The sequence below is a fragment of the Eretmochelys imbricata genome, chromosome 21 (genome assembly GCF_965152235.1).
Source record: "Eretmochelys imbricata isolate rEreImb1 chromosome 21, rEreImb1.hap1, whole genome shotgun sequence".
NCBI lineage: Eukaryota > Metazoa > Chordata > Testudines > Cheloniidae > Eretmochelys > Eretmochelys imbricata.
In genome coordinates this window covers 1282511-1310441 of record NC_135592.1, presented here as the reverse complement: position 1 = coordinate 1310441, position 27931 = coordinate 1282511, and the positions used below count along the sequence as shown (strand labels likewise).

Here is a 27931-nt window from a genome sequence, read left to right as displayed (position 1 = left end):
ACGTGACCCCCCACTGGTGGTATTAGGAGTGGAGCATCTAATCCCCCTGCAGCAAAAATTAAACTACATTCCTATGAGTCCATTTGCAAATTAAGAAACAGGAAGCATCGAATTGTTAAACACAGCTTCACTTAGGATGGAAACTATTAAACTGCTCTTTTCTCTTTAACACTGTTTCTAGATCCATTTTTGTTCTAGACTTAGTAAAAAAAACAAAGTGTTACATGTAATCATTACATCCCAGTTGAGAATTTGCTTCAACAATTGAGAGTTTCCCCATAAAATTAGCTTAGACTCAGAAATGTGCCTGTAGGTGACTTACCAAAAACTCGTTTGCAAACTCCTCTCTGTTAAGTTTCCTGCTTTGGGCCCTGTCCAGGTTTTGCAGCAGAATCTCTCTTTGGTCCATGTTGTGTGACAGGGAGAGACTGGTCCGGCGAAGCAGAGGATGGACATGTCAAGTGCATATCATAACGGAAAGCACCAGCATGGAGAGCGCCTGCTGAAGGCTGTGGTTTACTGACTTCATTGCAAGTCTTAAAGGAAATTAGTGCGTAACAGCCCGTGTGGTCAAAAACAAAAAAACAAGATTCTTAACTCAGGGCCCTAGTGCCTCCTTTTCAGAGTGTGAACTACTGCGCTCATTTCTTTATGGAAAGAGGAAGCTGGGTGGTCTCACTAAGCTTACCTATGCAGTTTTCTTCAACATCAGACTTCATCATATCCGTCTCTGAAGTCAGCTCCACTCTAAGATCAAAGAGCCATATAACGCAGATAGAAAAAAGGGGAATTGCATTGGCTGTGCAAACCAGGGCAGTATTGGCCACATTCACCAGCGTTATCTGTAGTTCTCAGTCTCACCGGAAATGTCCCTATGCTGATAAACAGCCATCTAAGAGAAAGACTTGACAGCCCTCTCTCCAGCAGTGCAGGTTCTTAAACACATTAGTCACACCTTAGGTCCAGACTCCTCCAGCAAATCCTGAAATGCTCAGAGGTCACTGCATTTTCAAATGGCCTGGGATGAACTCTGGAAAGCCACATCAGGATCAAGGATTTACATTAGAATGTAGAAGTTACACAGCTATCCACAGGGGCCACTCACTATGAGACTGTGCAGGTCCTGGAACGTAGGCTGTTTGACTGACAGTCCTCAGAGCTTCCATCCCAGAAAATGGATCTTTAGTCCACCATTCCATTAGGGATAGTCTGGCCGCAAACAGAAGCCTAACATCTCTCCTTGTATTTTTAGCAAACTACTTATGGTTGGAAAGCCAGTAACTCCCGTTCCTCTTTGCGGTAGGAAGATGCTGCCCCCAGCTGTTTGTTGGCTGGGACGTGTACATTCTGGGCCCAGTAAATGCTGCGTCGCACAGTATAGGGAAGTAATGGACCGCCTCCTTACATGAGACATGTACATTTGGACATAATACCAGAGAAGATACTGTAGGAACAACCCTGCATTGGCCTTTGGGGATGGATTGGATGTGACGTAACAAGGCTAACAGAGGTTTAACTGCCCAAATTCTGTGAACTGGTGATACTGTTCCAGAAGGGGTCATCTAATTTTCTGGAGTTAGGATTTCTCAAAACCACAATCAGAAAGCATGACTTACTGGTAACAGTCTCTTGTAAGTGGGCGGCAGCAAGAACAGTGAACTCACAAAGAGTTGCATTTAGGAGCTGGACATTTCCTGTACAGACTAATTTGCAGCTGGTCTCAACTCAAGATGAGAACCTGCTTTGTACTTTAGGTTTATGTACAGGTAAGAAAAATATTTCACATAGCTAATTTCTAAAATGTGTTTTGAGAACCATGGCTCACAGGTGTGTGTATATGTTTATTTCAGTTTTGAACCATCACACATCTCATACAAACACCTGAGCAGACTCAAGACTTTTCTGCTCTGGGTTGTTTTGCACTGAGGTGGCTTCATTGGTGCAAACACATGCCACACCAGTGCAAAAAAGAGACCGTTTCAAATTGGGGTAAATTTCCCTGGTGCCAGTCACTTTTTACATGAGTGCAGGTAAATGGCTTGAAATGGGCATATCCATTCATTTCTTGCTTTATAGGTTTGTAGTATGATGTGAAATTTCACATAGGTTAAGTTTTAGGCCCTTTGAATTTTCTCTGTAGTTCATGTTTGGTTTCTTTTCATATATTTTAATAGCATGTTTCTTAAATTTGTCTATGACAGTCTCATTTTTGTCAATGTGCATTTTAATAGCATTGTGAATCTACACAAACCTTGGCAGAAAGGTGAATCTTGAATAGTACATGCGGGTAGTTTTATTCAAAGAAATGTTTAGGGTTAGGAGTAATTCCTTTCCTTTATTATATACAGCACTTAAAAATTGTACGTAGATTAGCATATAAAACTCTCCCACTGAGGTACTTGCAGAGCCCCGTATGTGAAACTATGGATTTATTCCTGAGATGAGTGGAGGGCAGTGTGTGGTGATTATGAGGGCTATTACCTGGTGAGATGGATTTGAAAGGGGAACCTCCCCAGATAGCTGATAGATAACATGTTGTGCTTTGTTGAGGATCTGCAACAAAGCAACTGCTACTTTAAGGACAGAATCTTCATGAATGTTCCTAGATGGCTGAAATGTACACATTTTTAACTGTTAGCTCTGAGAGTGTGCTGACCTGTTCTCTAGCCATGCCCCTTGCTCTTCTCCCCGCCAATGGCTCCCCAAAACGTCTGATGAAGAAATTTGATGAGAAACATCAGAGCCCCTCGGTCAACATTTACCAAATTTCAGCAGTAAGAAGAAATTCACAAAGTTGACAGTTTTTGTGCCATCTGGGTACTTTCATGAAGAGCCTGCTGTTTGTGAAATAAACCACAGCCATGGAGGAGACACTTCTATATCTAGGAGTACCCGGGAATTTATACATAAACAGTACATTGTGGATCGTGTAAAGCAGCTGCACACACACAACCTCAAAAGCCAGAAAGTGATAGTCATTTAATGGTCCATACCTTCTCCTACCCTCTGACTGCCAGCACACCCACCATACATCATAGACAACAATAACTCTTCCCTGACCTGCCAACATCCCCTGACTCAACCATGAACAAGTGTGTTTCCCCAGGCAGATAGTATGGGTGGGAGGATCTGTTCTGTTTGCAGTGATGAGAAATTGTTGCAGGGGATGCCAGCATGGTTGGCAGTGTTAAGGCCCCAGTGTGTTGTGGTGCATGCTGTTTGTGTTAGAGCTGATGTACACGTCTCTGGCCAGAGTAGCAAAGAGTATGTAATGTTACCTGACAGCTTTTAATTTCTTTGTTTTTGAGGTGGGTGTGTTGTTAGGTATGTTACATGTGCAGCTACCTTAACTGATACACAACATAGTGTGCTTTATGTATGATCTTCCATATTGTCATATCCAGGCTGAGCACTTGCAGCTTCAATAGAAGTCAAGGGAACTGTGGATACTTAATAACTTTGAAAAAAAGGGACACCGAATTTAAAACATAGAAAAAACATCTTTCAGAGCTGTAAAATACACAGAACCTAAAAGCGTAGTCTAGATTGCACAGACCTCTCTGCAGAAATGGGTCTTTGCATGGTCCAGACTAAGAATTCACTATCTGACACTTACAGACTCTGTGGAAAAAGTAAAATAAGGAAGTGTTATTTACTCCTCATAACACAAGAACTAGGGGGTCACCAAATGAAATTAATAGGCAGCAGGTTTAAAATAAACAAAAGGAAGTATTTCTTCACACAAAGCACAGTCAACCTGTGGAACTCTTTGCCAGAGGATGTTGTGAAGGCCAAGGCTATAACAGGGTTCAAAAAAGAGCTAGGTAAGTTCATGGAGGATACGTCCATCAATGGCTATTAGCCAGGATGGGCAGGGATGGCATCCTTATCCTCCGTTTGCCAGAAGCTGGGAATGGGTGACAGGGGATGGGTCACTTGAGGATTACCTGTTCTGTTCATTCCCTCTGGGGGAACCTGGCATTGGCCACTGTTGGAAAACAGAATACTGGGCTAGATGGACCTTTGGTCTGACCCAGTACGGCTGTTCTTAAGTTCTTATGACTTAAACACAGCAAAGACAAACAGTAACCCTGTCTACTGCACCAGCTGGTAGATGATGATTCAGGAACGTATTGGTGTGGAATACAAAGGCCATATACAGATATAATGACTGCAGTGGAACTCACTGTAACTGAAGGTAATGATTCTTTAAACATTGTAATGTCTCATGAGATTCATTAGTTTTATGACTTGACTGAAAAAAAATGGGATACCTGTAGTGATTTAGTTACTTGTATTTGATGTCAAATGGGAATGAACAATACTGCAGTTGCAAAACCAGAAAAGGGAAAAAGTAGTAATGAAAGCACAGCCAGAATGACATCAAAACAAGAACAGAGCTGCTCTGTGTGGCTCAGCACCTCAGTAGCAAGAGGTATTTTGCAGTTATACAGAAACACTGTTTGTATTCCAGTGGTATCTAGGATATCCAATGGAGATCAGAGCCCCCTTGTGCTATGCACTGTACATATACACAGGAAGAGACAATCCCTGCCCTGAAGAATTTACAATCTAAATAGACAATACAGAGTGAAAGGGGGTACTGTTATCCCACCCCCTTTTACAGTTAGAGAACCAAAACACAGACAGAGCACAGGCTTGTCTACATGGTGCGACAATGTGCACTAGAGAGGAGTGAATTGTAATGCTCCTTATTTTGCATTCACACAGTACTAGTACTACATGAATACACACTAGAGAACTTTTAGTGTGCACCAGCAGGGTCTACTTGTGCCAGTTAGTGCTCTTTAGAATTCAAACCCCTGTAGTGTGCTTTGCCATACCGTACAGACAAGACCTACCTGACTTGCCCCAGGTCCCATGAAGTCTAGGGTGGAGCCAGGAACTAAACCCAGATGTCCTGAATTCCAGTCCAGGGCCTTAACCACTAGGCTAACCAACCTCTTTTCTTAAGTGATGAGAGGAAGAGCTGAAGTTTAAAAATACATGGTATCCCCTTCAATCACAGAATTCCTGATGTAGTAGCAGCTTCACCTTATCCTAACAGATGATTCCTGATCCAGAAGGCCTGAAGAGGAGCTGTGTGTGACTGGAAAGCTTGTCTCTCACCAGCAGAAGTTGGTCCAATAAAAGATATTACCTCACCCACCTTGTCTTGCTAATCCTCATTTTATTCAGTTTTAGATAAATACGTATGCCAAAGCTGGCACACATTTGTCCAGAGATTCATCTCAGTCTGGTGTGGTGATGAAAGCATATGGAGGCTTTTGTACTGTGAACTCACTGATCAAGGATCAATAGTACGTAAATGCCTCTGCCTTTCCCACTCTTTCTAAACTCAGCAGTGAAGCCATGCAGCCTCTTGAGACTAATCCTTGGAAAGAGCCTAGAACTAGACAGGGATATCTACAGCAAAGTCTGATTGGGTAATCCAAACAGTGCTTCACACCCTTCTGTGTATTGCATCTCACCAGAACAACTACATGGTTCCATTTCAGAGCCTCTCTCCACACCCCTTATTACTCTCACCAGCCATCCCGGTGAATCCTGCCTAGGGAGATCAGTGACTGTCAGATGTCACTCAGCCACAGGCTCTAATGTCTACTACACGTGGTACAGAAAGAGCTGTCCGACCAATATCATCACAGCAGCAACCTGGTGCTTCACTGTGGAGACCTCCTGGAGAATCAGAGCTATTATTGCCAAGCTTCAACTCGCAGAACGAACAAATCCACCCAGGTGTTGAGAGCAGAGGTGCTGACCCCAGCAAAAGAGAACTGCACGTACCAGTTACAATTAACAGGTAGTGTTTTTATTTCAGTGTTAGCTTCACGGACTGATTAATAAATAGGCAAAAAAAATCTGTAAAATACATGTTAAACTCCTCTCACACTAAATTATGCCTACTAAATATGGACTCCCCCAAAAGCAGAAAGGAATCAAGCTACATGGGCAGGATATTCCATAATTGTCTCACTGGGTTTACTGAACTTTCCTGTAAGACATCTGTTACTTGCCTCGGCTGCTGCCAGGATACCTGACTAGATGGACCATTGTTCTGATCCACTATGGAGATCCCCATGTTTCTATTTAGAAATAAGGGCAACAAATGAGACAACAGAAGTCAGCACCACTGTTTGAAAAACAAATGGTAACAATGTGACTTGTGCTCCTAAATTCTGTGGGCATTTTTGAAAAAAATCTCCTCCAGTCGAACTTGTGCTTGTTGTATTAAATGTTTCGTAAAAGCATCTTTTACCTGCAGATCCGGTATTTCCACAGTGGCTACTCAAAATGATTTATTGTCCTCTTTTGCTTTAGTAGTTGGATCCCAGTTCCATGAGCTATTCTGCGCTGGTTGTTCCTGGTTATTCTAGTAGCATCTTTAATTATCATTCAGAGCAACAGGACATAGAAAAGTGGTGAGTTTCTTTTAACTGTAAAGACAATTTTCATTCAGTTCTATAGCACAATTAACAGTGTTACAATTCTCTACCAAACAGTCAAGCAAAGGATGCTTGTGTGTAGAATTCTATATAAAAGCTAGGTATTAAAATATTATTAATGTGCATTTTACAAATATATGCTCAAATGTGACTTGAGAGACTAGGCAGGTTTTTATTTTTTTATTTGCTGTAAATATTTTATAATATTTATAAAGACAATTTCCATTTCTACTGAAGCTTTTTAAACCTATCATCAAGAAAAAAAAAAAAAAAGCTTATTTACTAAACAGAAGCAGTTTCCTGCTTCTGCACTGCTGGAAGCTAGCAGCTCTCTCAAGAACACTGCTTCTGTGTACTGCCAGTAGTGTGCGCTCTGATATACTTACTCCCAAGCAGTAAATCTTTGATCCCCAGCTCTTAACATATGGTATACTAATTTTCTGAAGTTTTTTAAGTGTAAAATTTTAATTGCTTTACATTTCTGTTCATATCAATGGAACTGTTTTCTCATGTGGTTTTGGCATGAGGTTTAAAAACCAAAACCAAATACCAAAATTTACCAACAGAAGTTGAGTCCTAAGACTAATACTGTAGTGAGTTGCAGCTCTTTGCTACAAAAACCTGATACTTTGCTCTTGTGATACATCATAGTCATGACACCGTACCAATTGTTTCCTCTTCCTTTATATACCATAAGCCTGGAGATAATTTGATTAAAATATGGATACTTTGAATTATAAAAAAAACTACCAGTAAAATCGTATTAACAAAATCAAAGGTACCCACGGATTATAAATTTGTCCCAAATCCTTGATAAATGAGAATGTCATGCTTCTTTAAGAGTGAGCTGCCTGCTTGTAGCTTGACCCAACCATACCCTTATTCACTAAAAGAGATGCCCATTCAAGAAATATTTAAGAGGCCCAAATTATTCATGGATCATGAGTATAATTCAAATCTGGAACCTGCATGGGAATCTAGGAAAATTATTTTTCCATAGTACAAGATTCAACGCCTAATGTGCCAGGATGATACATCTATAATTATCCTGCTGATCTTCTGTATACAAGGGCAGGTAGCTATGCAGCATCTATCCTACCTGACCACCTGCTGAGTTTCATACAGGGCTGCTCTGAGTGGGTTTGAGTGCAGGGTACAAACACAGTCAGAAAGCACATTACAATAAAAATATCCTTTGGTTTTAGATTAAAACAAACTGAAATATTTTGTTTTTAAGACTTCATTTCCAGAATCTTTGAAGTGCCCCCCTCCATCATCCCACCAAGAGAAGATCAGAGAGACTCGCATGGTCTTTGGTGAAGTCTAATTTCCAAGCCATCACCAGCAATGCGATATTGCCTTCCCCCGGGGCACAGGAGGCTGCAGTCATCTGGACCTGTTATCAGTAGAACATCTGGACACCTCCAGCACACTGGGTCACCCAAGAGACCACACTTCTCTATACACCATTCAGCATACAGGAAGCAATGTCTTGATAAACTCTGAATACACAAACTGTTCTAGCAACAAAGACATATGCAAAATCCACAGTTTCCAGTCACATTTATAACTCTCTCTTTTGCATGTAAGCTGCACTCTATGTTCCAAAAATGCTTCTGACAGATGCTGTGCACACAGAACAGGTTCAGTTAGCTTGTGCGCTCATCACATTAATCTGAAACCTACATAAGGTTCCTAGACAAAGAATGCCTGTGTGTATATTTGGGATCAACCCTTCCCAGCCAGGCTTCCCCAGATCCAGGCCAGAGTACCTAGTCCTGCCCCACCAGGAATCACTGCTAGGAGACAGGGTCAAGGGGCTCCAACTCCATTAGCCTTTAAAAAAAATCCACTATGCCAAACTGCTCCACCTTATGCAACTTCCTAGTGAAACTTCTCCAGCTGACAAGACCCAAACACCCAGAGTGAGTCAGCAGTGGCAGAAAGGAGAAGACTTCATACTGGGAACCAGATATGAGAGGAGCAAAACCCCCTAAACTTCCTAGACACGCAAAAGATTCTGTACCAATAGTGAAAATCTCAGATTGAGTGTCCCTGGACAGACAGACAGCAAAGCAAAGCCTTTGGGGGATTTCAGGGTTAGTTACAGATTAGCAAAAAACAAGCAAAATGGCAGAGTTATTGGATTTTTGTCACAAATCCAGTTCGGAGTACTTCTGCAGAACTCTTGCCTGGTTTTCTGAGTGGCAACAGATCTCTCTATCCCCCAAAGAGACATTTCTGTCAATTTAAATTTTGTAAAAGCAATCCTTCTTGTAACTGTAGAGCAACAGAAATGTGTGAAAATTCTAAGGGAAAACCACCATTTTAAAACAATCATTGACCTGCAGAGTTTGAAACCCAAACATGGTCACACTAAGCCCCCTGGCCTGGAAACTAACTCTACGCCAGTGAAACTGATGCCATTGTCTAAGTAGAGAGAAATGCAGATAGCAAATAAAATGCTTAAAAATGACAAACTGGATATTGATATTCTTTCCCTTCCAGTGATCTAGGGTGTGTTAGTAACAGAGAGAGACACTTGTTTGCAACCTGATTTTTAAATGACATCTTCCCTTTGAGAGGCTGTAAGGGCAACTGCCCTATTAAATCAACTAGCAGCACAGCTACTTTCCCTCAAGCCAGTTCACACCCTGCCCATCCATGTTTCCCAGCATTATACTAGGCAGCCGTCTCTGGCTCCCTCTCCCTTCGGGGTTGCAGGATAGGAGTTCAGCACCAAAGCTGGCAGAACAAACAAGTGTCATTGTGAGTCCTCACACTTAAAAGTTGCATTTACAGCCTATGTTAGAGGGAAACAAAATCAATCCTACAAATTATTTGTAAATAAATGAATAAGTGCAAGAACAAGAGAGCCACATCTGGTGTGGAAGAATAGCTACGTGTTGAGATGTCCCAATTACTGACTGTATCGATCTTCAGGGCAGAGGGAAGTAGAAAGGCTGATGGCTGGGAAAACGGTTTTCAGAAAACAGTTTAATAGTTTTAAGTCAAGTCACTGAAAGCTGCCATTTCATTCCCTTGGAGGCAGTGTAGCCTTTTCCATCAGTTTCCAAAGTTCTCCTAAAAAAATTGAAAGAAAGAATTAAAAACAATGGTTAAAGGAACTAGCAGTAAGAGAGGTGGCCCAAGTGCAGGATGGGGAAACCAATTCTACTCCCAGCTTGCATGCCAACCTTCCCTCTGGCCTGGGCCAAGTCACTTCATCTTTCCAGGCCTCAGTTTCTTCAGCTGTAAAATGGGGAACCCTACCCCCACAAGGGGGTGAGAGAAAGTGTCTGTAAAGCCCATAGGAGCTAGAAAGTGCTAAATATGATTAACTTTTATTCCTTATGAACTTATCTAGGGCAGAAATGTTAAGACTCGCAGGATGCTAAGACAGCGGTGAAATCCTGTTGAAGTCAATAGGAGGCATACCATTGACTTCAGTGAAGGTAGGATTTCACCAAGATGTTTAACACAGCAGTGCTTCAGATACAGAGACAACACCTGAAACATAGGACTACAAGGTGGAACAGTCTGGTGTTTTTGGGGTCAGTGGCCAGCAATGCCAGGGCATGCCCCAGGATGGCATGTTGCAGGGCTGAGCAGGCAGGCTGACAGGGTTAGGACACCTCCTTGGAAGTGCAATGAATGGTGCCCTCAGAACACTGGGTCACACTGTAGCCAGTGCAGACAGAACAGAGCCACAAGTGTCAACAGAAGAACTTCAGTGATCCTTGAGCACTCACCCAGCCACCATGGGTCTCGATGTATCCTCTCACTTCACGGTTCCCATTAATCAGTTCCACAAGCTGGATTTGACGAGCCACAGCTGGAACTTTCCGGGAAAGGTACACTAACAATTTCACAGACACTGCCAGAAAAGCTCTCTCATAGCCCAGCTCAGGATTCAGGCTGCTCCAACTCTTGCTGAGAGAATCCACCATGACTCCAAATTCCTCTACCTGGGAACACCAAGAGGAGGCTTTATAAAATACCACTGTTAAAATAAGTCTTGGTTCAAACCCCACAGGGTTACCCAGGCCTGGCTTGCTCTGCTCTATGATTGAGGCAGGTGACCCCCCTTGGGCAGTGCATTGCTTGGTACATCTAAGTCAGACTAAGATCTTCAGGGCAGAGACTATATGTACCATGTGTTTGTACGGTGCTACTGTAGTTCACACAGTAGTGCTGGGGGAGGAGGAGGGACAGTTTCCAATTTAACTAGGACTGCAAAACGTTTGGAGCTAGAGGTGCATGAGCATTCGTATTGAAACTGGGCCAGGACGAGTTCCAGCCTCAGACCAGGCTCATGTCAGGTCAGCTAACACAGGCTGGGGCTGTTCAGACAGCTCCCCTTCTTCATTCTCCTTCCCTGTCCATTGTCCAAGAGCAGCCCCTCCCATTTCAAGACAAAGCATCCTCTCACATAACAGCACTTCAGTTAAGAAAGGAGGTGCTGGGGCTCTACAGCATATTGCAGAAGATGGGTAGACCCTGGCATAAAGAGAGTGCTTGTGCATTACCTTTCCCTTAGCCACCTCGGCAATGATGCGCTGGGCAGGCCGCTCCAGGTCCTCGTTATATTCATCTCCCAGTCTACGCAGATGACTGGCAATAATAACCGAATCAAAGGTACTTGAAGCTTCTGCTCCCGCAGAGAGCTGAAGTTCTAAGACGGCAGAGAGAGAGAGCAGGGAAAGGGGGTACAACCTGCAGGTCAAGTGGTTGAGGTGAAGAATGCCTGTTTCATATCTAAACTCCTTATTTTTTAATTTTATATTACATGAAAAAAATTGGGTTAAGAGAATGTGAAGTCAGGCACACAGAAGTTAGGAAATGCTAGATGAAGATTCCCCATGCAACCTTAATTTGGACCCCTTGTGCATATACATTATGGGACGATTTTAATTATGTTATCACAGAATATTTCCTAATAGTTCCTAATTAAAAAATCCAAAAGACTAAAAACCAGAATTTCTATCATGTGAAATCATACTGACACCCGATTTGGGTCATCAGTCAGGTTCAGATCTTTAGATCCACAGCACAGACCTGTACCACTTGAGTTAACAGAGTAACTGGTAACAGAACTAGGCTGAGCATGCGGTTCAGGCACTAGGCGAGACACACAGTTTGCCAAAGGGGTTAACACAGCTATTTGTTGACAGTAGAGGAACACACACAACTCCTGGGTTCAAATCTAGGTTCTGAAGGGCAGTGTGTCTAATGGTGAGACCCTTCTGCCCTTGCCCCTGGCCTCCCACAAGTCTGACCCTCTCTGCCCCCTTGTCTCTTTGTCCCAATCCCTCCGCCTGACATGGGTTCATGTTCCAGTTCACTACCCTTTCCAGACCCTAGTCTCATCCTCCTACCAACATCCCCAATGCCCAGCTTATTATTTCCTCCTTCTCCAGGCTTCCTGGCAGACAGCAGGGGGAGCAACAAGAACGAGAGATTCTCTGATTTGGTGCCCAGTACCCCAGCAGCCCCAGTCAGCCGGGAGCAGCATTTGCAGAAAAAATCCTGCTTATCCCCTGCACTTCCAGGCTGGAATATGCTCAGTACAGGCAGAATCTTAAGCAAATTCACCTGTCAAACCATTTAGTTTCTAATAAACGTGCAAACTGCAATTTTTCAAAGGCTTAACAATTTGGCCAGTTTGGGCTCTTTTGCCACAGGGACGGTAAAAGACACAATCCTGACACAAATGTGCCCTCTGCCCAAGTTTCAAGTTCCTGCTCCAATGCAGGATGGCGCTAGAGCTTCTCAGCGGAACGATTTAAAAAATTTAAGATGGGCAAAACACATTTCCCTAAACACATTCGAAGAAATAGCTATTTTTTCTTGACATTTTCCAAAACAGAGTTCAGCCTGAGGCAAATGCCCAGCACTGAAAATTTCAATCCAAATTGTTACAACTTTGGCAAAGTTGTAAGCCACTGAAGACAGGAAGCGTTGGGCAACTTTATCTAGCGCAGTTGCTAGCTGCTCCTCCTGTGCCTGGGTAAGTCCTAGTTGCCCTTTCTTATTACATTGCTAAGTTGCTTGCTTATTACTCCAGATATTTGGGTATTTTAATGCTTAGCATTCCCCAGCCCCCTTTAGAACTCTGGTTCAAACCCCACACTAGATTCCACAGGTTCAGGAAAACTTAATTTGAGCTGCAGCCATTCACCAGGCTGTATTCACAATACTCCAGTCAGTGGAAATAGACTTGTATGTGACCCATTAGCCCAATGGGAGCTCAGCACAGGGGACAGGCAGATGGGAGACTCTCCCTCTGGGCCAAACTTCCCTTTCCTCCTTCAGCTCCCTCCTCCATGCTTCCATGAAACCTTTGAGAAACAAATGCTGCTTGATGCTTACAGCACCTCCCACTTGCACCAACTCTCAGCCACTCTCTGGGCCCGATTGTCTTTTGGCTGGGTCTGAACTAGGCTGTACACTCCCCGGGACGGAGACCACACCTTTCCTTATTTGTTAAGAACCAAGTACAGTGTTGGTACTCGATACATTAACGATAACTAGTTCTTTGGTTACCAGGACCAGTTACACTTTCCCCATCACTATTAAGACAAGTTATTTTTATGGAGATTTGGCGAGTGAAAAAGTTACTGGCATTTATAACTTGAATCCAAAAATCCCAGGTGCGCTACAGACTATTACAAATATATTTAATCTGCATGCTTGTGATGCAGCCTGGACTTTTCAATGACAAGCAGTCAGGATCTCCATTTTGCATCTCATTGGACAGAGTGTCCTTTCCAATAGCATAGTTCTCCGTAGTCCCACATCAGGGAAATGGTTCAATGTGGACTGAGAGGGAAGGGCAACACCGCTCCTTGCAGTCACCTGGAGACTCTCATGGAAATACTGACCCGTCCCAACCCTGCTTCGCTTGAGACCTGCCAGCCCAAACTGCAGCCCTCGTCCCTATCCATTACAGGAACACCCCCAACAGGACATTTACCTAGAACCTTCAGCCAAGAAAGCCTCCTGCCTCCCTCCAGAGATTTGGTCCCAGGTGACTTTACCTGTGCATGACTCAGCAGAAGAGTCTGTCTCCAGACTGTGGAAAGCAGTCCCTTCGTCTTCCCCTAAGAGATCAGAGAGAAGTGCCTCCACAATGCACTCGGTTTGCTCCTCAAAAGTCCTAGGGCTCTTCATTTTAATACGTCCCCCCCCGGGATTATCTGAAGTTCAAACAGAAGCCAAGCTGTCCCTGCAGCTATTCCTCTTCCGGGTAACGTTTGTGCATAGAACCTTTAGAAGCTTTCTTCCTTTCTGGTCAGCTCAGTATGCGTCACACACTCCAAGGGCAAGTGCCTTAGGGAGACTCCTCCTCCCTTGGGCAGTAAAGCGCTGACAGGCTATTTCATCCCTCAGTCTTGCTCCCATGCACTTGAGTGTGGCAAAGTTTCACAATAACCATTTACTGTAAAAAACACAGCTGTCCAGAATGAAGTTTTTCCAAAGTCCATCATTCACCAAGGGATACCCTACCTAGGACAAGTCTAGGACTCAAAGGTCATGTCTACACAGAGATTGGAACCAGGTTACCTGCAACTGTGTAAACATGAGGAGTTGCTGACAGAGTACAAGGGTGTTTTTGCTGATAATTTCATAATGCAAATATGCTCCCAGCAGCCAGAGGTGTGGCTAAGTGAGCTCAACTCACACAGGAAAGGTCCTGCATGCTGGTGATAAGAGACACCCGACTACAGTCTATGCTTAAACCCAGCTGCAGCTATAGCAGGCAGCCTTATCTGAGGTTTTGCTGGTGTGACCATACCTACTGAATGCTTACTTACTGCAGAGAACAGATCTACAAAGATTGTCAGTGGACTTCACAGCAAATTCTGCGCTGCTGCTCCCAAGGTAGCAAGAGCAGCCACTTCACCAGCACAGGAGGGGTTTTACGGCTATAAGGGAAGAAGCCATTCCCTAAGTGTGGGAGGTCTAACCTGGTGTGGCTCTTAACTCAGAGTCACAGGGTGGACACTGAGGGTACATCTACACTGCACACAAAAACAAAAGACAAAACGCCACGGCAGCAAGTCTCATAACCTAGGTCAGCTGATGCTGGCTTGGAGCTAAAAACAGCTAGCTGTGTGGATGTTCCCAGTTGCACTGATGCCCGAGCTCTGAAACCCAAAAGTGGGGGCTCCAGCCTGAGTGGGCACTTCTACACTGCTCTTTTTAACAGTCACATGAGCTCGCGTCAGTTGCTGGGGGCTCTGAGACTTGCTGCCATGGGTTCGTTTGGTTTTTTGTTTGGTTTTTTTTTTTGGGGGGGGGGGGGGGGGGAGGGGCGGCGCAATGTAGACATGCCTTAAGAAGGAGTTGGTTCAGCCCACCCGTGTGCCTCATTACCCATCTCACAGTGGCGCATGATAGACGACAGCTGGTCTCTGTCAAGAGAGGGGAACAGGAAACTGTGGCATACAGTGTAACAGCAGCAGTGAGCAAGAGGCTCCTGGTGCAGACTACAGGGGAAAAGAAAAGAACTCCAGGAAGGGTTGGGAGTGGCCTACTAAAAGCAGACAGTTGAGCTGAACTTCACAGACTCTATCTGGAGACTCTGAAGTTAATAAACCCACCCCTAAGGAGCGAAGGTTGAACAGAGAGAAGCCTGTGTGTAGTTTACTGCGGGCCGTGAAGAGGAACACTAAGGGTATGTCTACACTGCATACTACAAACGGGAGCACATCGAGTATATACACTGCATGCCCCTCTAGCACAGGTATAAACAGCAGTGTCCAAACACTGTGGTATGTACCCTACCCAGCTCTCTGCATACCCAAGCAGTGCCTCCCCCAGCTACACTGCTATTTTTAGTAGTGCATCGTCCTGCTGCTGAAGCCTTTCCATGCCACCATGAAAGGCTCTGGAAGCAGGGAAAGGCTAGCTGCCAAAGCCATTAACTGACATGCACAGATACACACTGCTGCGTGGACACAGCCTGGTTTTCACTCTGGCACATAGCTATATGTACAGTACTTGCTGCTGCCAGCAGGGTGCAGTGTAGACACAGCTAAGACAAGGAACTGAAGAACCACTCAAGGCCACAAGGGGTCACTTGGGAGACAGCTGCCTTTACAGGGAGTCCCGGGGCTTGGACTCCTCAACAGTCATGCAAAGGGTCTGGAAACTGTATATTTTTATTCTCCTTCTTTGAGAGTCTCTCAGACATCAGCTGGGGAATTCATGGGCAAGAACAACCTGAGGAGGAAACTTATTTTCGAGCTTAAAAAATGCATGTTTTCAATAAATTGAACAGGTGAGAATGCGTAATTCAATTCCAATAACAATCACGCTGGGCAGTTAGGACATCATTGTAACTTGCTGCTTTACTCAAACAGATCAGACAAAAAGGAAAAAAACAAGTGAAGTTTTAAGAGAAAAAGCCTGACCAGGAGTTGGCCAAGGACAACTATAAGAAATCCACGGAGATAAACATCTAAAAAAATAAAGAGTAGACAGAATATACCCTACCTTGGTAGAAACATGAGAATAGTGAACAAGGAAAGCCAGAAAAGGGGAGGGAAAAAGAAATAACAATACTGAAACACAAGGCTATGCATGGCTGTGAGAAATATCCAGAACTGACAAGCTGCCCCACATGGATCTAGTGGGAAATTAATAACTGACCAAAGCAGAGGAACGTAAAGAATACTGTGAATGAAAGCTACAGCAATAAAACCAGGAACATGATACACCACACTGCTGGACAGAGCACTTTACATAACCGTCCTAGTTAAAAAAGCAACAAGTTTGGGTAAAACCTGGTTTAAAAAAAAAAACAAAACAAAATATTCCTCTTGTAAATATATAAGTTAGCTATGTCAACTGCAACGGTGCAAAGATTAGTGTGAGCAGTAAAGAGTCAGCTAGCCCAGTGACCTACTCAGGCTGTGCCATATTAATTCATGCCCACTGTGGCCTTAGGAGAACTCACTCACTCTCAGGTGTTCTTATAGTTCCATCACCACAGAACCTAAAAGCTGAGGTGAGAATTCAGAGAGGCAAATTCTTCCTCTGCAATGATGTATTTCAGTTAGAAAATACATTAGGTTTTTTTTAAATAAAAAATCCTGATTTTTAGAAAACAGGTGCTCTCCCCCACGTCAAATCCCTTTAAAGCAGAGCTCCTAACCCTGAAGGGACGCTCCCCACAGAATTGCATCCACCGATGGACAGATTAAATCCCTTGAGAAGAGAACCAAACCAAGCACTGGAAAATTCTCCCCGAAACAGAGCCAAGGAGTTATTCTGCCCTCTCTGCACCTCTTAACACAAGAGAAGCAACTCCAGGGTCAAATTCTCAAAAATGCTTTTCACTGGTTACCCATAATTCTAACTAAACCTGGGGCTGTGCCCACCCTGACTTGTTTGTTTGTTTCTGGTCCTGAGGAAGTACGACTCACAGTCACAATTCCTAGTCAGCTATCAGCTCACTCCATTCCCAAAGCTCTCTAGAGAGATCTGATGCCAATATTTAATCTCTCTCTTACTCATGTAACTAGCACTGGAGTTGCTCCTGCTTCAGTGACCACATCAGAAGCACCATACTGATGATCCATCCCCCAGGCTCCAGAGTTGTGAGATCTTGATGTATTTTGAATCTCTCCCATGCACCTGTTATAATGCAGTATGTGAAGAAACTAGCTACACTCACATCATAAGCTGGGCCACACACTATTCCCACTGGCACTAAAGGCACCTCTAAGGCAGATCAGGAGCTGTTCGAGGCTCTTACAAACAGTTTAGAAGAAGAGCAATTTAACTTCAGTAACACCACTCTAAGCTGTCGAAAAGATCTTCCCTACTCCCCGAGTGAGCCTGCTCTGAGCAGGGCCTAGAGGAATCAGGATTTCAGCCCTAGGACTGTCCCCATTACAGTCCTTAACACTGAGATAAAGTGTCGCAGCGCCTCAGTCCTCTCCTCACTCTGCTTCACTGAAACCTGCATCTCCGAGTTCTCGGTCTCAAGCACCAGTTCCGTTAGGAAGAGACAACCAGACTCATCCTGGGCACTGAGATAGGCCTTCCATGGCTGGGCACCAGCTTTGCTCATAGCAATAGTCTGGATGTGGACAACCTGAAGTGCAGTCTGTATGGTGTCTGGGTGAGCAGCTCCACGCCAGGGCAGAGCCTGCTGGCAGTTCACGTCCAAACTCAGCCAGGTCTTCTCAAACTGCTCCGCAGTCAGGTGTGCCTTAGGGATTAAAGTCAAGCCAGCTGAGTCGGAATGAACCTGGAGAACTTCCTTATTCCCTTCTGAAATCAGTGATTCTGAAATCAAATATGGAACAGGGTGAGAAACGGCACTGGGAATGCTGCCCACAGTATCACCAAGACCTATCAGCAACACAAACCTGGGAAGTGTAATGCCTCCAATATTCCAACAGGGTGAGCACACTGTGGTCAGCCAAGTGTTAAGTGAAAGGCTCAGACCCCATAAGAGCCTTTTGTACTCAAGGCTTCAGTGCTAAAACCTGGGATCCTCCCAGAGGATCAAACATAGGAAGATTTATCAATGGGGGAAGGTATTTTTCTAGCTGAATGTGTGACTACCTGTTCCTGCAGTCATGGGAGCAGCACAGTGAAAGCCTCCACAGCGAGGCTCCATTGCCCAGTTAGCAGTGACAATTGCCCAGCATGCTTTCCCATATACGGGCACCAACGTGTTAAACTCTGAAGCCCATTTGTTCACAGGTCGCTCAGCCTGATCCTCCAGGAGTCCCAGAGAGGGATCAGACTTGGGGCTGCACAGCACCCGCTTCGCTTCTTCCACGCCAGCTTGTAAGAGACGATAGTAGAACAGCCCCCGGTCCCGTACCACCATATCAGTCTCTTCCTCTGGAAAAACGAACACACACACGTTCACTCAGGGCATGCTAGAACTCATAGATCAGACGTCAATGGACAACCCTTAGCTGGTACATACCAACAGGCTCACACCTGTATCCTGAGTGCTGTCCATTTCCTCTACCACTTTGCAGAGCTAGGGGCCAAACAGCAGCAGGAGTAGCAGCAGCTAGGTGGTAAATAGGGGCAAGGGCAAAGACGCAGACAGGAAGAGGGCTAGATTCTGCATTTGCGTCCACATAGAAGGATTTCAAAAACTTATTTTAAAACTAGTCCGGATTTTAGAGCTGAGGAGTTTCTACCACAAAATTCTCCATCTGTCACTGCAGTGTGCGCGCGAGTCCCCAGCAGGGACACACCCACCTATGCAGTAATACAGCAGGTGCCCTGACAAATTTAACACAGGGCTGCAGGCATGAGAGTGTCAGCAAGATGTACCCACCTATGCAGTAATAGAGCAGTCGCCCGAGTATGTCCTGGCATTCAGCAGGACGAAACAGGAAGAGTCGGACCAAAGCTGTCAGCAACTCCATCTTCACTGCTGGAAATGTCTCTGATCTCACATTCTCTACAAAGTCCTCCAGAACATAGGGAGCACTGGGAACTCTCTCCCCATGCACCCCCAGGAGCCAGATCAGCGCTTGCTTGCCCTGGGGAGTCAAACAACAACACCGGATACTCAGAGCCAAGCCACTCCACACCGCACTTCTAGTGCAATCTGTGACCAAGGACCTTTGACACCAAGTGGCAGAAGGCACTGGGGTACATAGGAGTACAGGGATCGCCTAGGTTCACCAAAAGGGGTCATGTGGTGGCCATAATCATTGCGAGATGTATGTAAGGAAAGCATGAGGAGTTATGTATATGTGCTGAAAATTATGTTCTCTAGGTTTTGTAGGTAAAGGCAGGTCACTCAAAGATACTGTGCCTTGAGAGAAATTTCTCCAGACAGGAGATGGGAGACCTGGTGGACCATTGTGTACCGTGGGTCTTACAACAGAAGTTTAACATATTAAATCAAATGCTAAAGAAGAGCTTGCGAAGACTTCTGAAGGAAATTAATAGGAACAGCTGTGGGAGGGGTAGAAACCTATTTTCAGGTAAAGATCAAAGGTCTGGTCTGGAATATCTGGGGCTCCACAGAAACATCCTGGCATCCTTCAATCTCTGAAGACATGTGGCTAGTAAGACTGAAGTTATGAAAGGGGATCTCAGCCATCCTGGCTAAAAACACTGAGAAAAGGACTTGGAGTAAGCTATCCTGTAGGAGACGGGGAACGTCTTGTGAGTTAAGTTTTGGCTCTAAAAGGCACATCATGTTATGATTTTCCTTTACATGTAACCATCTGTTTTAATATTTTTATTTACTATCATTTGAACCTCTGCTCTTTGATAAAGTTATTGTTTTCACTATAAATCTATTTAAGTGCTGTGTGTTAAGTGGAATGGGGATCCTGAGTTGAATCCTGTGGAAGCAGTTGCACACTGTTCTTTTGGGAGTAGCAAAGCTAAGTTCTGTGAATGTTCAGGGGAACAGGAGCTGGTTAGTCCAGAAGGGTGCTTGGAGGACTCAGGGGTTGGTACATGCCTATTGCTAACCTATAGAGAGAGTGCAATGCCTGCGGACACCTGGATGGCAGTGTTTGTATTAAGGGAGACTGGTGCAGCAGGCACTGACAAGACTTCCTCACGCTAAGGGCAGGAAGTAGTGAAGTGCCTCATAACTCTGGGTACCCCTGAGAAGAATCTCTCCACCACTGGAGCATCAGGTGGACTGGGAACCCCTGCCTGCAGCTCACCAGGATGCCTCTCAGCTCAAAACTGTTAATTGGAGAGAGGAGTATTCAAGACAAGAGTCTCCCTATACAAACAAAGGAACACCCAGCACTTAATACCAGGCTTTTCATCTCCAAAGCACTGGACCAACGCGAACCAACCGCCTCACAACAGTCCTGTGAAGCAGGACTATTGTAATACCCTTTTACAGACCGGTGAACCACAGCGGAGAGGAGATGGGACATGCCCAGGCAATAGCATGATTCCATGTCAGAGCTGGAATAGAATTCTAGAGTCCTAGCTCTCAGGCTAATTCCCCAGACCACATTTCTGTATGCCTTAAATACCGTGGTTATCTGGGGTTAAGGGAAGTGGTGGGATCTCCGTTGTCCTAGTCCAAAAGGGGCCACGTACTAACAACTGGGCTGACATCACCGTACCGAGGAGGGGCCTGCAAACAGCGCTGCTCTAAACTGCCAAGCAGCAGGTGCTCACAGATTCAAAGGCCAGAGCTCCCCTGCACCCCATTGAGAAGTTCTTCTACAGCCTAGGAGCTCCCATCATCCAGATGCTCTTGAGATTCAGCCTGAATTTGACTAGGAGGGATGGGACGTAACTGAACAAAGGCATACTCCCTCATCCCACCCCAAATGATTCCTCTCCCTCTGTGGTGCTCACACCCTTCAAATACTTGTTTGGCCACTCCAAGCACAGCTGGCTCTGTTTATCAGAGTTCTACATGACAGGAGAAGGATCGCCATTTGGTTAACTGCATGAAGCCTCCCTACCTCGCTGTCCTGCATGGCCTCCTCACAGCTGGGCAGAGCCTGGCACACAGCCTCAGTGCACTGGGGACACAGCCACACCAGATCCCGAAAAGCCTGCACCACAGCTGCAGTGGAACAGAATGCTCAGCATGTAACAGCAGCTTTTTAAAGTCACCACCCAAGAGAATAATTCACCACCTATCAGGTCTGTCCGATTCGGAGTGAGCCAGGTCAGTGCAGCACTCATTCATGCTATTTGGAGCACTTTTCTCCAAAGCCTCATAACACTGGGGGTTGCCATAGTAAATGTAAAGCCTTTGTTTCCCCCATCCAAAATTAAATGTTTAAATGGCAAAGATTGCTTCTTTGGCTGCAGTGAAGCAATCTTCCCCAGCCATCCCCTCTCCTTGAGAAGGCAGACTGACTGACTGTCTCACAGTGACAGTGATTTAAGGTGAGTCTCATCAGCACTCTACAGCAACTGCTGCCAACTTATAAAACTTACCAAATGAATTAATTTTCAGAATGTATTTGCGACTGTAAAAACCTGCGATTTTGAAAGCCCATAAAAAGTGGAGCAAAATTATTCAAAAGAAGCGAGAGAAATAGTAAATTATGTTAGATCTGAAAGCAGCAGGAAAATCAGAGACAGCAGAGTCAGTTACATCAGTGACTGAAATTACAAAAGTGGCAGAGACTAAAGCAGTCAGTGGGAAACAACTTCAAAGTCAGAACTTTCAACCAACTTGACCTTTATAAAAGAGCCATTAAAATCTCAGTACAGTCCCTCACTCCTTGAGCTAGCAGATTCAGTCCATATCACACGGTGGATGGGGCCGTGTCCAGTCCCCGCTTAAGCACAAGGAAGGTAGCTAAGATGGGAGAAGTTATAAAGTCCAGACAAGGAAGATGCCAACCAGGTTAGAAGCCACACATGATTATCTTGCGGTCACCTGGACAGGGATTTCCCAAATCCCGGCCCAGAGTTACATAACTCTACCAAAACTAGATGTTCTGGTGGTGAGGCCATTTCCTGGAAGAGTGAAGCAAGCAAACCCGAGAACTCAGCCAGCAGCAAACCCTTACCTGAAGTGATATGTTCTTGCTTAAGCCCTAGGAGCTCCGTTAGAATCCCCACACACTGCTCCGTGTACGTCCTGGCAATGCTGCCTGAGGAGGCACCAAGGGGAACAAGGCAAGCTTTGGTCAGAGAAACAGACAGGCATGCCTACACCATCCACCACAAAGTCATGTTAGAGTGATATTTTACCTCATCTGAAAACACCTGTTAGCCTGCTATTACGGCAGAGAAACAATCTACAGGTTGGTCCTGCTTTGAGCAGGGGGTTGGACTAGATACCTCCTGAGGTTTCTTCCAACCCTAATCTTCTGTGATACCACTCACTACAGCCAAAAAAATGAAAAAAAAATCCTAAGGACAGTCCTCTAGTTCCCTCAGCACACACACAAATGAGAGAAAGCCTGGTACACCTAAGGGAAAAATCCATTCACAAATAAAAAACAGATATTTTAAATGCAACGTTAGGGATCCCAAACAACTTTAACTCTGCCCCCCTAGCACTACCCAGAAATTTAGAGCCCACCCATCCACCCCACAGGTTCATTACAATTCCACGTTTTCATACTCACTAATAAGATGGGTGGTTGGGTAAAGTCCCCTCATGTGCACATCAGCGAAGCCCAGCCTACCAGGAGCCTATGGCTTGCGAGCAACTTAGCGTTTCTGGGGCACCCCGCCCAGGCAGAGCAATTGTGAAATGCTCAGCACAGCACAGGCTCAGGAACGCATTCGTATTTCTGGGGATCTGGCTCAGCCCGGGGTGTGGCACACCGGGACGGCTCTGACCCCGAGTGCTCTTTCGTCACTGGCCTAGGCTTGTTTCAGTGGAGAAAGACCTATTTGAGAGATTTCAGAGACAACCCCCAGGTGTTTCTGAAGCAAAAGCAGAGCTCTTACCTATGGCGAAGATGGCCCCCTGGGCAAGCTCAGCTGACACATCAGTGCAGTAACTCTTCAGCTCCTCCAGCACCTGCTGCACATTCTCATCATTTACCAGCTCACACAGCACCTCCATCTTCTGGGATTTGATGTAATGGGGCTCCGAGTAGGAACAGAAGAACTTCTTGTAATAGCTGCTAAAGTGGCCAGGCAGGCTTCCCAGGATCTGGCGCACATGACACAGGGCAGTGAAGCAGAGCTCCCGGCTCTCGGAGTTGCAGGCCGCCAGCAGTGGCCCCTTCACTCTCACTAGTACATCTGTCTGTACCTGTGGGAAGTCCTTGGCCAACACCAGAAAGAGTTTGGTGGCTGCCATCACAACACTGGGGCTGCTGCTCTTGAGGGACCCGTCTAGTAAGCTGAGGATGTCGAAAAGTTCTTCCTCACTGCGGGGTTTGTAGCGCAGCAGGAAGGCCAGCACCTCACTCTGTCCCCACTGGTCTAAGTCAGACATTCTGCCAAGAAAAGTATCACGGTAAACAGGTCACAAAATATGCAGCACTACACAAGGATCGTTCCAGGGTAGAGCCTGCAGCTGTTGCACTTTGTATGGTTTCAGTACACCCACCAGTTGCCAGGTTTGTACATGCTGTTACCAGCGTTCTCTCTCAAGGGAACCAATCAGTTCACATGCACATTGAAGCTGAACTCTGTCTCAGTCACTCACACCTGCCCTCAAGCACTAAACCAGAGAGAAACACTGAGAAGGTGCATGGCTAGAGCAACAGAGAAAGGATGCCATTCCCTTGACCAAACCAACCCAGACCTGTCTGAAGAGAAGCTGATTCCTTCAGACACTGGACACCATCCCTGCCACATTACACATATTGGGATGCAGTGGGACAGACAGGCTAGAACAGCTGGTCCTACACTGATATGCCCCAGCTGTTAGGGAAGAAAAAAGTTATAGATAAGCTAGGATACAACTTGTAAATCTAAATAAACCAATAGTTGGTTACATATTTCTCCTGGAATCTCAGGTTGGTTCTCTGCATCACTGGGAAGGCCTCATATTTCACATGTGACAGTGAGGTTAATCTGGCACTCTCCTATAATTTGTGGGCGAGAGAACGACTTACACCACTGGAATTTATTTCCAAAGCCTCCTCTCAGCTCTGCCAGGAACTGTGACATCTGCTCTGCTGACATACAGAACAGAAGGGGATTTCACTAGAGTGAAGCTTCCAGCTTCTCACACAGAGAGCAGACCTTTTGAGAAGGTGGTGGGCTATGGGCTTGTTGATGACAACTCCTCCTTCCCGCCTCAGAATCTCTTCTAGAGCCCTCAGACAATTCACCACTACAATGGGATCCTGGTCACGAAGCAAACTGTATAGCTCATTCACCAGCACACCATCTGCAGAGACACAAAGGCACTTAGATCATCAGAGACTCAGAGGCACTGCATCCATTCAGGCAAGACAGTCACCGTCCACGAGCAGCCTCAGGAATATGGGGACCACGACACAGGGCCTGGGAGGGAAGAATTGTTACCAACAAACTACAAACACCCTTGACTTTCCAGTAACATTACAGTATGGCATAGGTATTCTCTAAAGAGCCCTCTCTACACAATATCACTGCACGGGTGGCAGTCAGGTGCTAGAGGAAGAGGCTCACACATACCACAGAAAAAGAAGCAGGAAAGGAAGAGTTCCAGCCCAGTGAGGAAGCAGATATAAAAGGAGCATTCCTCTGTGGAAACTCACCCTGCCAGATCTCAAATGCCCAAGAAGCAGATCCCATTAGGGATTTACCTTATGTTCACAGGCTGCCTGCCCTCCCTCCCTCCCTTCCCCTCCCCTCCACTCCTATGCCAACGCACAACCAAGTGAATCCGGGCCAAACAGGGAGCCTTGACTCTAAAGAGCAGCATCTAAATGAGTTGTATGTATCTTATCTAGTAATGAATGCTCTAGGACAAAGTATGACCATACCCCCCCTTCCTCAAGTGCAAAATCTGACTACTTACCCACTTCGGTGTCACCTTGGAGTTTCTGCATCTTTGCACAGCCAAGAACAGCTACTCTCCTCACATAGGACGCTTTGTCTCGCAGGCCATTCAGAATGGGCTGCTGGATGTACTCCTGTATGCCAGGCATCCTATGAATAAGTATGTATCATGCTAGATTCATCCAAAATTCCTCAAGATATCCTATGGTGCTTCCCCCATCTACAGCAACCACTTTTACAAACCAAGGGCTTTCCTCGCTGTTCTCTTCCAATAATTCCCCTACATACCGGTAACCATTTCCCATTCTGTGCACATCTCTTTTGCATCTTTTAAAATAATTATGCAGCATAATGAAAACACTCAAGGTATTTCTGTCATTTTTGAAGTCCTGAGTCCCCATCCTCTGTGTGTTTAGAATGCGCAGGCACTGCTATTCAGATGAATACATTAGAAAGCCAGAAGGGATCACTGTGATAATCTAGGCTAACTCACTGCATAACACAGGCCACAGAATGATCCTGAATTAATTTTCATTTGGCCCAGAGAATATCTAGAAAACCATCTCATCTTGATTTAAAAGTTGCCAGTGGAGAATCCATCATAACCTTTGGTAAATTATCCCAATTGTTAATCACCCTCAATGTTAAGAATTTACTCCTTACTTTTAGTTGAATTAGTCAAGATTCACCTTCCAAACACTGGATCTTCTTATATCTTTGTGTGCTAAACTGAAGAACCCATTTCTAAATATTGGTTTCCAGGGATTTGTAGTTTGTGGTCAAATCATCCCATTTCTTTAAATAAATTCAAGGAACGCACTATAACTCTCGGTCTGTGTCTACGCTATGCACCTTTTAGTGACACAGTTGTGCAGCGTAGCTGCTGCTTGTCAGCAGGAGAGAGCTTTCCACCAACAAAAAACTTCCACCCCCAACCAAGGGCAGTAGCTTTGTCGCAAAAGAGCTCTCCTGCCGACAAAGCGCCGTTCACACCAACGCTTTTCATCGGCAAAACTTTTGTCCTTCGCGGTGGCTGTTTTTCCCCACACTACGGAATGACAGCCCTTTTGTTGTTCAGGGGCCAGTGCAGACCAGCGGGGCTCAACCTATCTGCCACTGTGGGCTGCATCCAGGGCTGGCCGTGCGGTTCTCAGGACCTGCCATGGGCCGCGGGGGCTGCGGGCGGCCCGGGGGCTGCGGGCGGCCCGGGGGCTGCGGGCGGCCCGGGGGCTGCGGGCGGGGAACCGCTGCTCGCAGACGCGCTTTCTTTCGTCCTCTCCGTGGCCCGTCCCGGAACCCCGCCTGCTGGTCCGCATCCTTCCCGAACCGCCGCCGCCAAAAGCTGGCTGCCCCAGCGCCCGACCCAGAGGGGCGGCAGCCTCCCTTCCTTGACGGAGCGCCCCGCGGCCGCCAGGCCCGGCCGGCGGCAGCCCCGACCTCTGGGTGACGGGCACGAGGGCGGGACGCCCCGGCCAGCGCGGCCCCCGCAGCCGCGGCCACAGGAAGGGTCCCGGCCCCCGGCCCCGCCAAGGCGCTTCCTTACCGGAGGCCGCACAGGCTGCGGAGCGCGAGGCCGCGCACGGCGGGGCTGGGGTCGGAGCAGTCTTTGCGCAGGGTGTTGACGGCCAGCAGCGCCAGGCCGGGCTGCAGGGCCGCGTACGTGCCCATGTACCAGTAGACCAGCTTCTTCTGCACGACGTCCCGCGTGGCGCCGGCCTTCACCATCTCCGCGAAAACCCCGGACACGTCCGCGCCTTGCGCCATGCGCCTGCAACCGCCGCGCGGGCGGCAGAGAGCGAGGCCGAGCTCAGGGCAGGGCAGGGGCTCGCGCGCTCCACCCCCCCCCCAGCGCCCCACGCGCGCGCTCTCCCCCCCGCCCCCTCCCACCGCGCGGGCGGCAGAGAGCGAGGCCGAGCTCAGGGCAGGGCAGGGGCTCGCGCGCTCCACCCGCCCCCCCAGCACCTCCCCCGCCCCCTCCCACCGCGCGGGCGGCAGAGAGCGAGGCCGAGCTCAGGGCAGGGGCTCGCGCGCTCCACCCGCCCCCCCAGCACCTCCCCCGCCCCCTCCCACCGCGCGGGCGGCAGAGAGCGAGGCCGAGCTCAGGGCAGGGGCTCGCGCGCTCCACCCTCCCCCCAGCGCCCCACGCGCGCGCTCTCCCCCCCGCCCCCTCCCACCGCGCGGGCGGCAGAGAGCGAGGCCGAGCTCAGGGCAGGGGCTCGCGCGCTCCACCCTCCCCCCAGCGCCCCACGCGCGCGCTCTCCCCCCCCGCCCCCTCCCACCGCGCGGGCGGCAGAGAGCGAGGCCGAGCTCAGGGCAGGGCAGGGGCTCGCGCGCTCCACCCTCCCCCCAGCGCCCCACGCGCGCGCTCTCCCCCGCGCCCCCTCCCACCGCGCGGGCGGCAGAGAGCGAGGCCGAGCTCAGGGCAGGGGCAGGGGCTCGCACGCTCCACCCGCCCCCCCAGCGCCCCACGCGCGCGCTCTCCCCCCCCGCCCCCTCCCACCGCGCGGGCGGCAGAGAGCGAAGCCGAGCTCAGGGCAGGGGCTCGCGCGCTCCACCCCCCCCCCCCCCGCGCCCCACGCGCGCGCTCTCCCCCCCGCCCCCTCCCACCGCGCGGGCGGCAGAGAGCGAGGCCGAGCTCAGGGCAGGGGCTCGCGCGCTCCACCCTCCCCCCAGTGCCCCACGCGCGCGCTCTCCCCCCCGCCCCCTCCCACCGCGCGGGCGGCAGAGAGCGAGGCCGAGCTCAGGGCAGGGGCAGGGACTCGGACTCGCGCGCTCGACCCCGCCCCCTCCCACGGGGGGCGCGCGCACGGGCCGTACCGGATCACGCGCAGCAGCACGTTGCGGAAGCGCAGCCGGTCGGCCTGCGCGTGGCGGTTGGACAGGGCTCGGCGCAGCTCCGCCACGGCATCGTCCGTGCCCCAGTGCGGCATCCCCGCGGGCCCGGCGCGCGCCGAGCACCGCGCTGTCGTGATGTTGTTCTGGCAGGCACCGACCCAGCCGGCTCTGCCGGATCGGCGCAGGAAGTCCCGCCCCAAACCGACCGCGCGAGCGGTAACACCTCTCACTACGCA

General features: G+C 47.6%; 3 protein-coding genes and 1 long non-coding RNA gene across 9 annotated transcripts in view; 1 reads left to right on the top strand and 3 right to left on the bottom strand.

The window, feature by feature from the left end:
* PTPN22 (protein tyrosine phosphatase non-receptor type 22) overlaps positions 1-1148 on the bottom strand; it is a 31920-nt gene extending 30772 nt beyond the window's left edge. Inside the window, exon 1 of one of the 3 annotated variants that reach the window (XM_077839479.1) lies at positions 323-1148. In XM_077839479.1, coding sequence (XP_077695605.1) covers positions 323-409 — 87 coding nt within the window. In that variant the 5' untranslated portion in view covers positions 410-1148. The remainder of the gene's footprint in view (positions 1-322) is intronic. The other 2 variants (XM_077839481.1, XM_077839480.1) reach the window with 2 other exon arrangements.
* A 4687-nt stretch (positions 1149-5835) lies between these two features.
* Positions 5836-8214, top strand: LOC144278249 (uncharacterized). Its single transcript, XR_013348546.1, has 2 exons — positions 5836-6443; positions 7705-8214. It is a non-coding gene; the product is annotated as an uncharacterized LOC144278249 (long non-coding RNA).
* Positions 6626-14731, bottom strand: BCL2L15 (BCL2 like 15). Of its 2 annotated transcripts, none has more exons than XM_077839487.1 (4): positions 13508-14731; positions 10997-11183; positions 10220-10435; positions 6626-9551 (listed from the first exon to the last, which is right to left on the bottom strand). In XM_077839487.1, exons 1-4 carry the CDS (start codon positions 13513-13515, stop codon positions 9534-9536), a joined length of 429 nt encoding a protein of 142 aa, XP_077695613.1. In that variant the 5' UTR covers positions 13516-14731; the 3' UTR covers positions 6626-9533. The 2 variants fall into 2 exon arrangements, with proteins under 2 accessions (XP_077695613.1, XP_077695611.1); XM_077839485.1 differs by having other exon boundaries at positions 10997-11142; positions 13508-14728.
* Positions 14732-15805: 1074 nt separating this feature from the next.
* On the bottom strand, positions 15806-27908 carry AP4B1 (adaptor related protein complex 4 subunit beta 1). Of its 3 annotated transcripts, XM_077839605.1 has the most exons (10): positions 27678-27903; positions 26404-26628; positions 24880-25010; positions 24117-24264; positions 22866-23362; positions 21974-22057; positions 20909-21012; positions 18787-18994; positions 18051-18335; positions 15806-17768 (listed from the first exon to the last, which is right to left on the bottom strand). In XM_077839605.1, exons 1-10 carry the CDS (start codon positions 27788-27790, stop codon positions 17341-17343), a joined length of 2223 nt encoding a protein of 740 aa, XP_077695731.1. In that variant the 5' UTR covers positions 27791-27903; the 3' UTR covers positions 15806-17340. The 3 variants fall into 3 exon arrangements, with proteins under 3 accessions (XP_077695731.1, XP_077695732.1, XP_077695733.1); XM_077839606.1 differs by lacking the exons at positions 18787-18994; positions 20909-21012 and having other exon boundaries at positions 27678-27908; XM_077839607.1 differs by lacking the exons at positions 24880-25010; positions 26404-26628; positions 27678-27903 and having other exon boundaries at positions 23987-24124.
* Between the last annotated feature and the right edge of the window lie 23 nt (positions 27909-27931).

What these genes read in the sequence shown, in the direction of transcription:
- BCL2L15 (XM_077839485.1), bottom strand. Translation starts at nt 13,640, where the DNA reads ATGAAGAGCCCTAGGACTTTTGAGGAGCAAACCGAGTGCATTGTGGAG. An exon ending in TTCTGCTGAGTCATGCACAG is followed by an intron (nt 11,143 to 13,507) that starts GTAAAGTCACCT and finishes CTGCCGTCTTAG; the next exon opens with AACTTCAGCTCTCTGCGGGA. An exon ending in CCGAGGTGGCTAAGGGAAAG is followed by an intron (nt 10,436 to 10,996) that starts GTAATGCACAAG and finishes TGGTGTTCCCAG; the next exon opens with GTAGAGGAATTTGGAGTCAT.
- AP4B1 (XM_077839605.1), bottom strand. Translation starts at nt 27,790, where the DNA reads ATGCCGCACTGGGGCACGGACGATGCCGTGGCGGAGCTGCGCCGAGCC. An exon ending in GTGCTGCTGCGCGTGATCCG is followed by an intron (nt 26,629 to 27,677) that starts GTACGGCCCGTG and finishes CGGCGGTTGCAG; the next exon opens with GCGCATGGCGCAAGGCGCGG. An exon ending in GCAAGAACATATCACTTCAG is followed by an intron (nt 21,013 to 21,973) that starts GTAAGGGTTTGC and finishes GTTCCACTGCAG; the next exon opens with CTGTGGTGCAGGCTTTTCGG.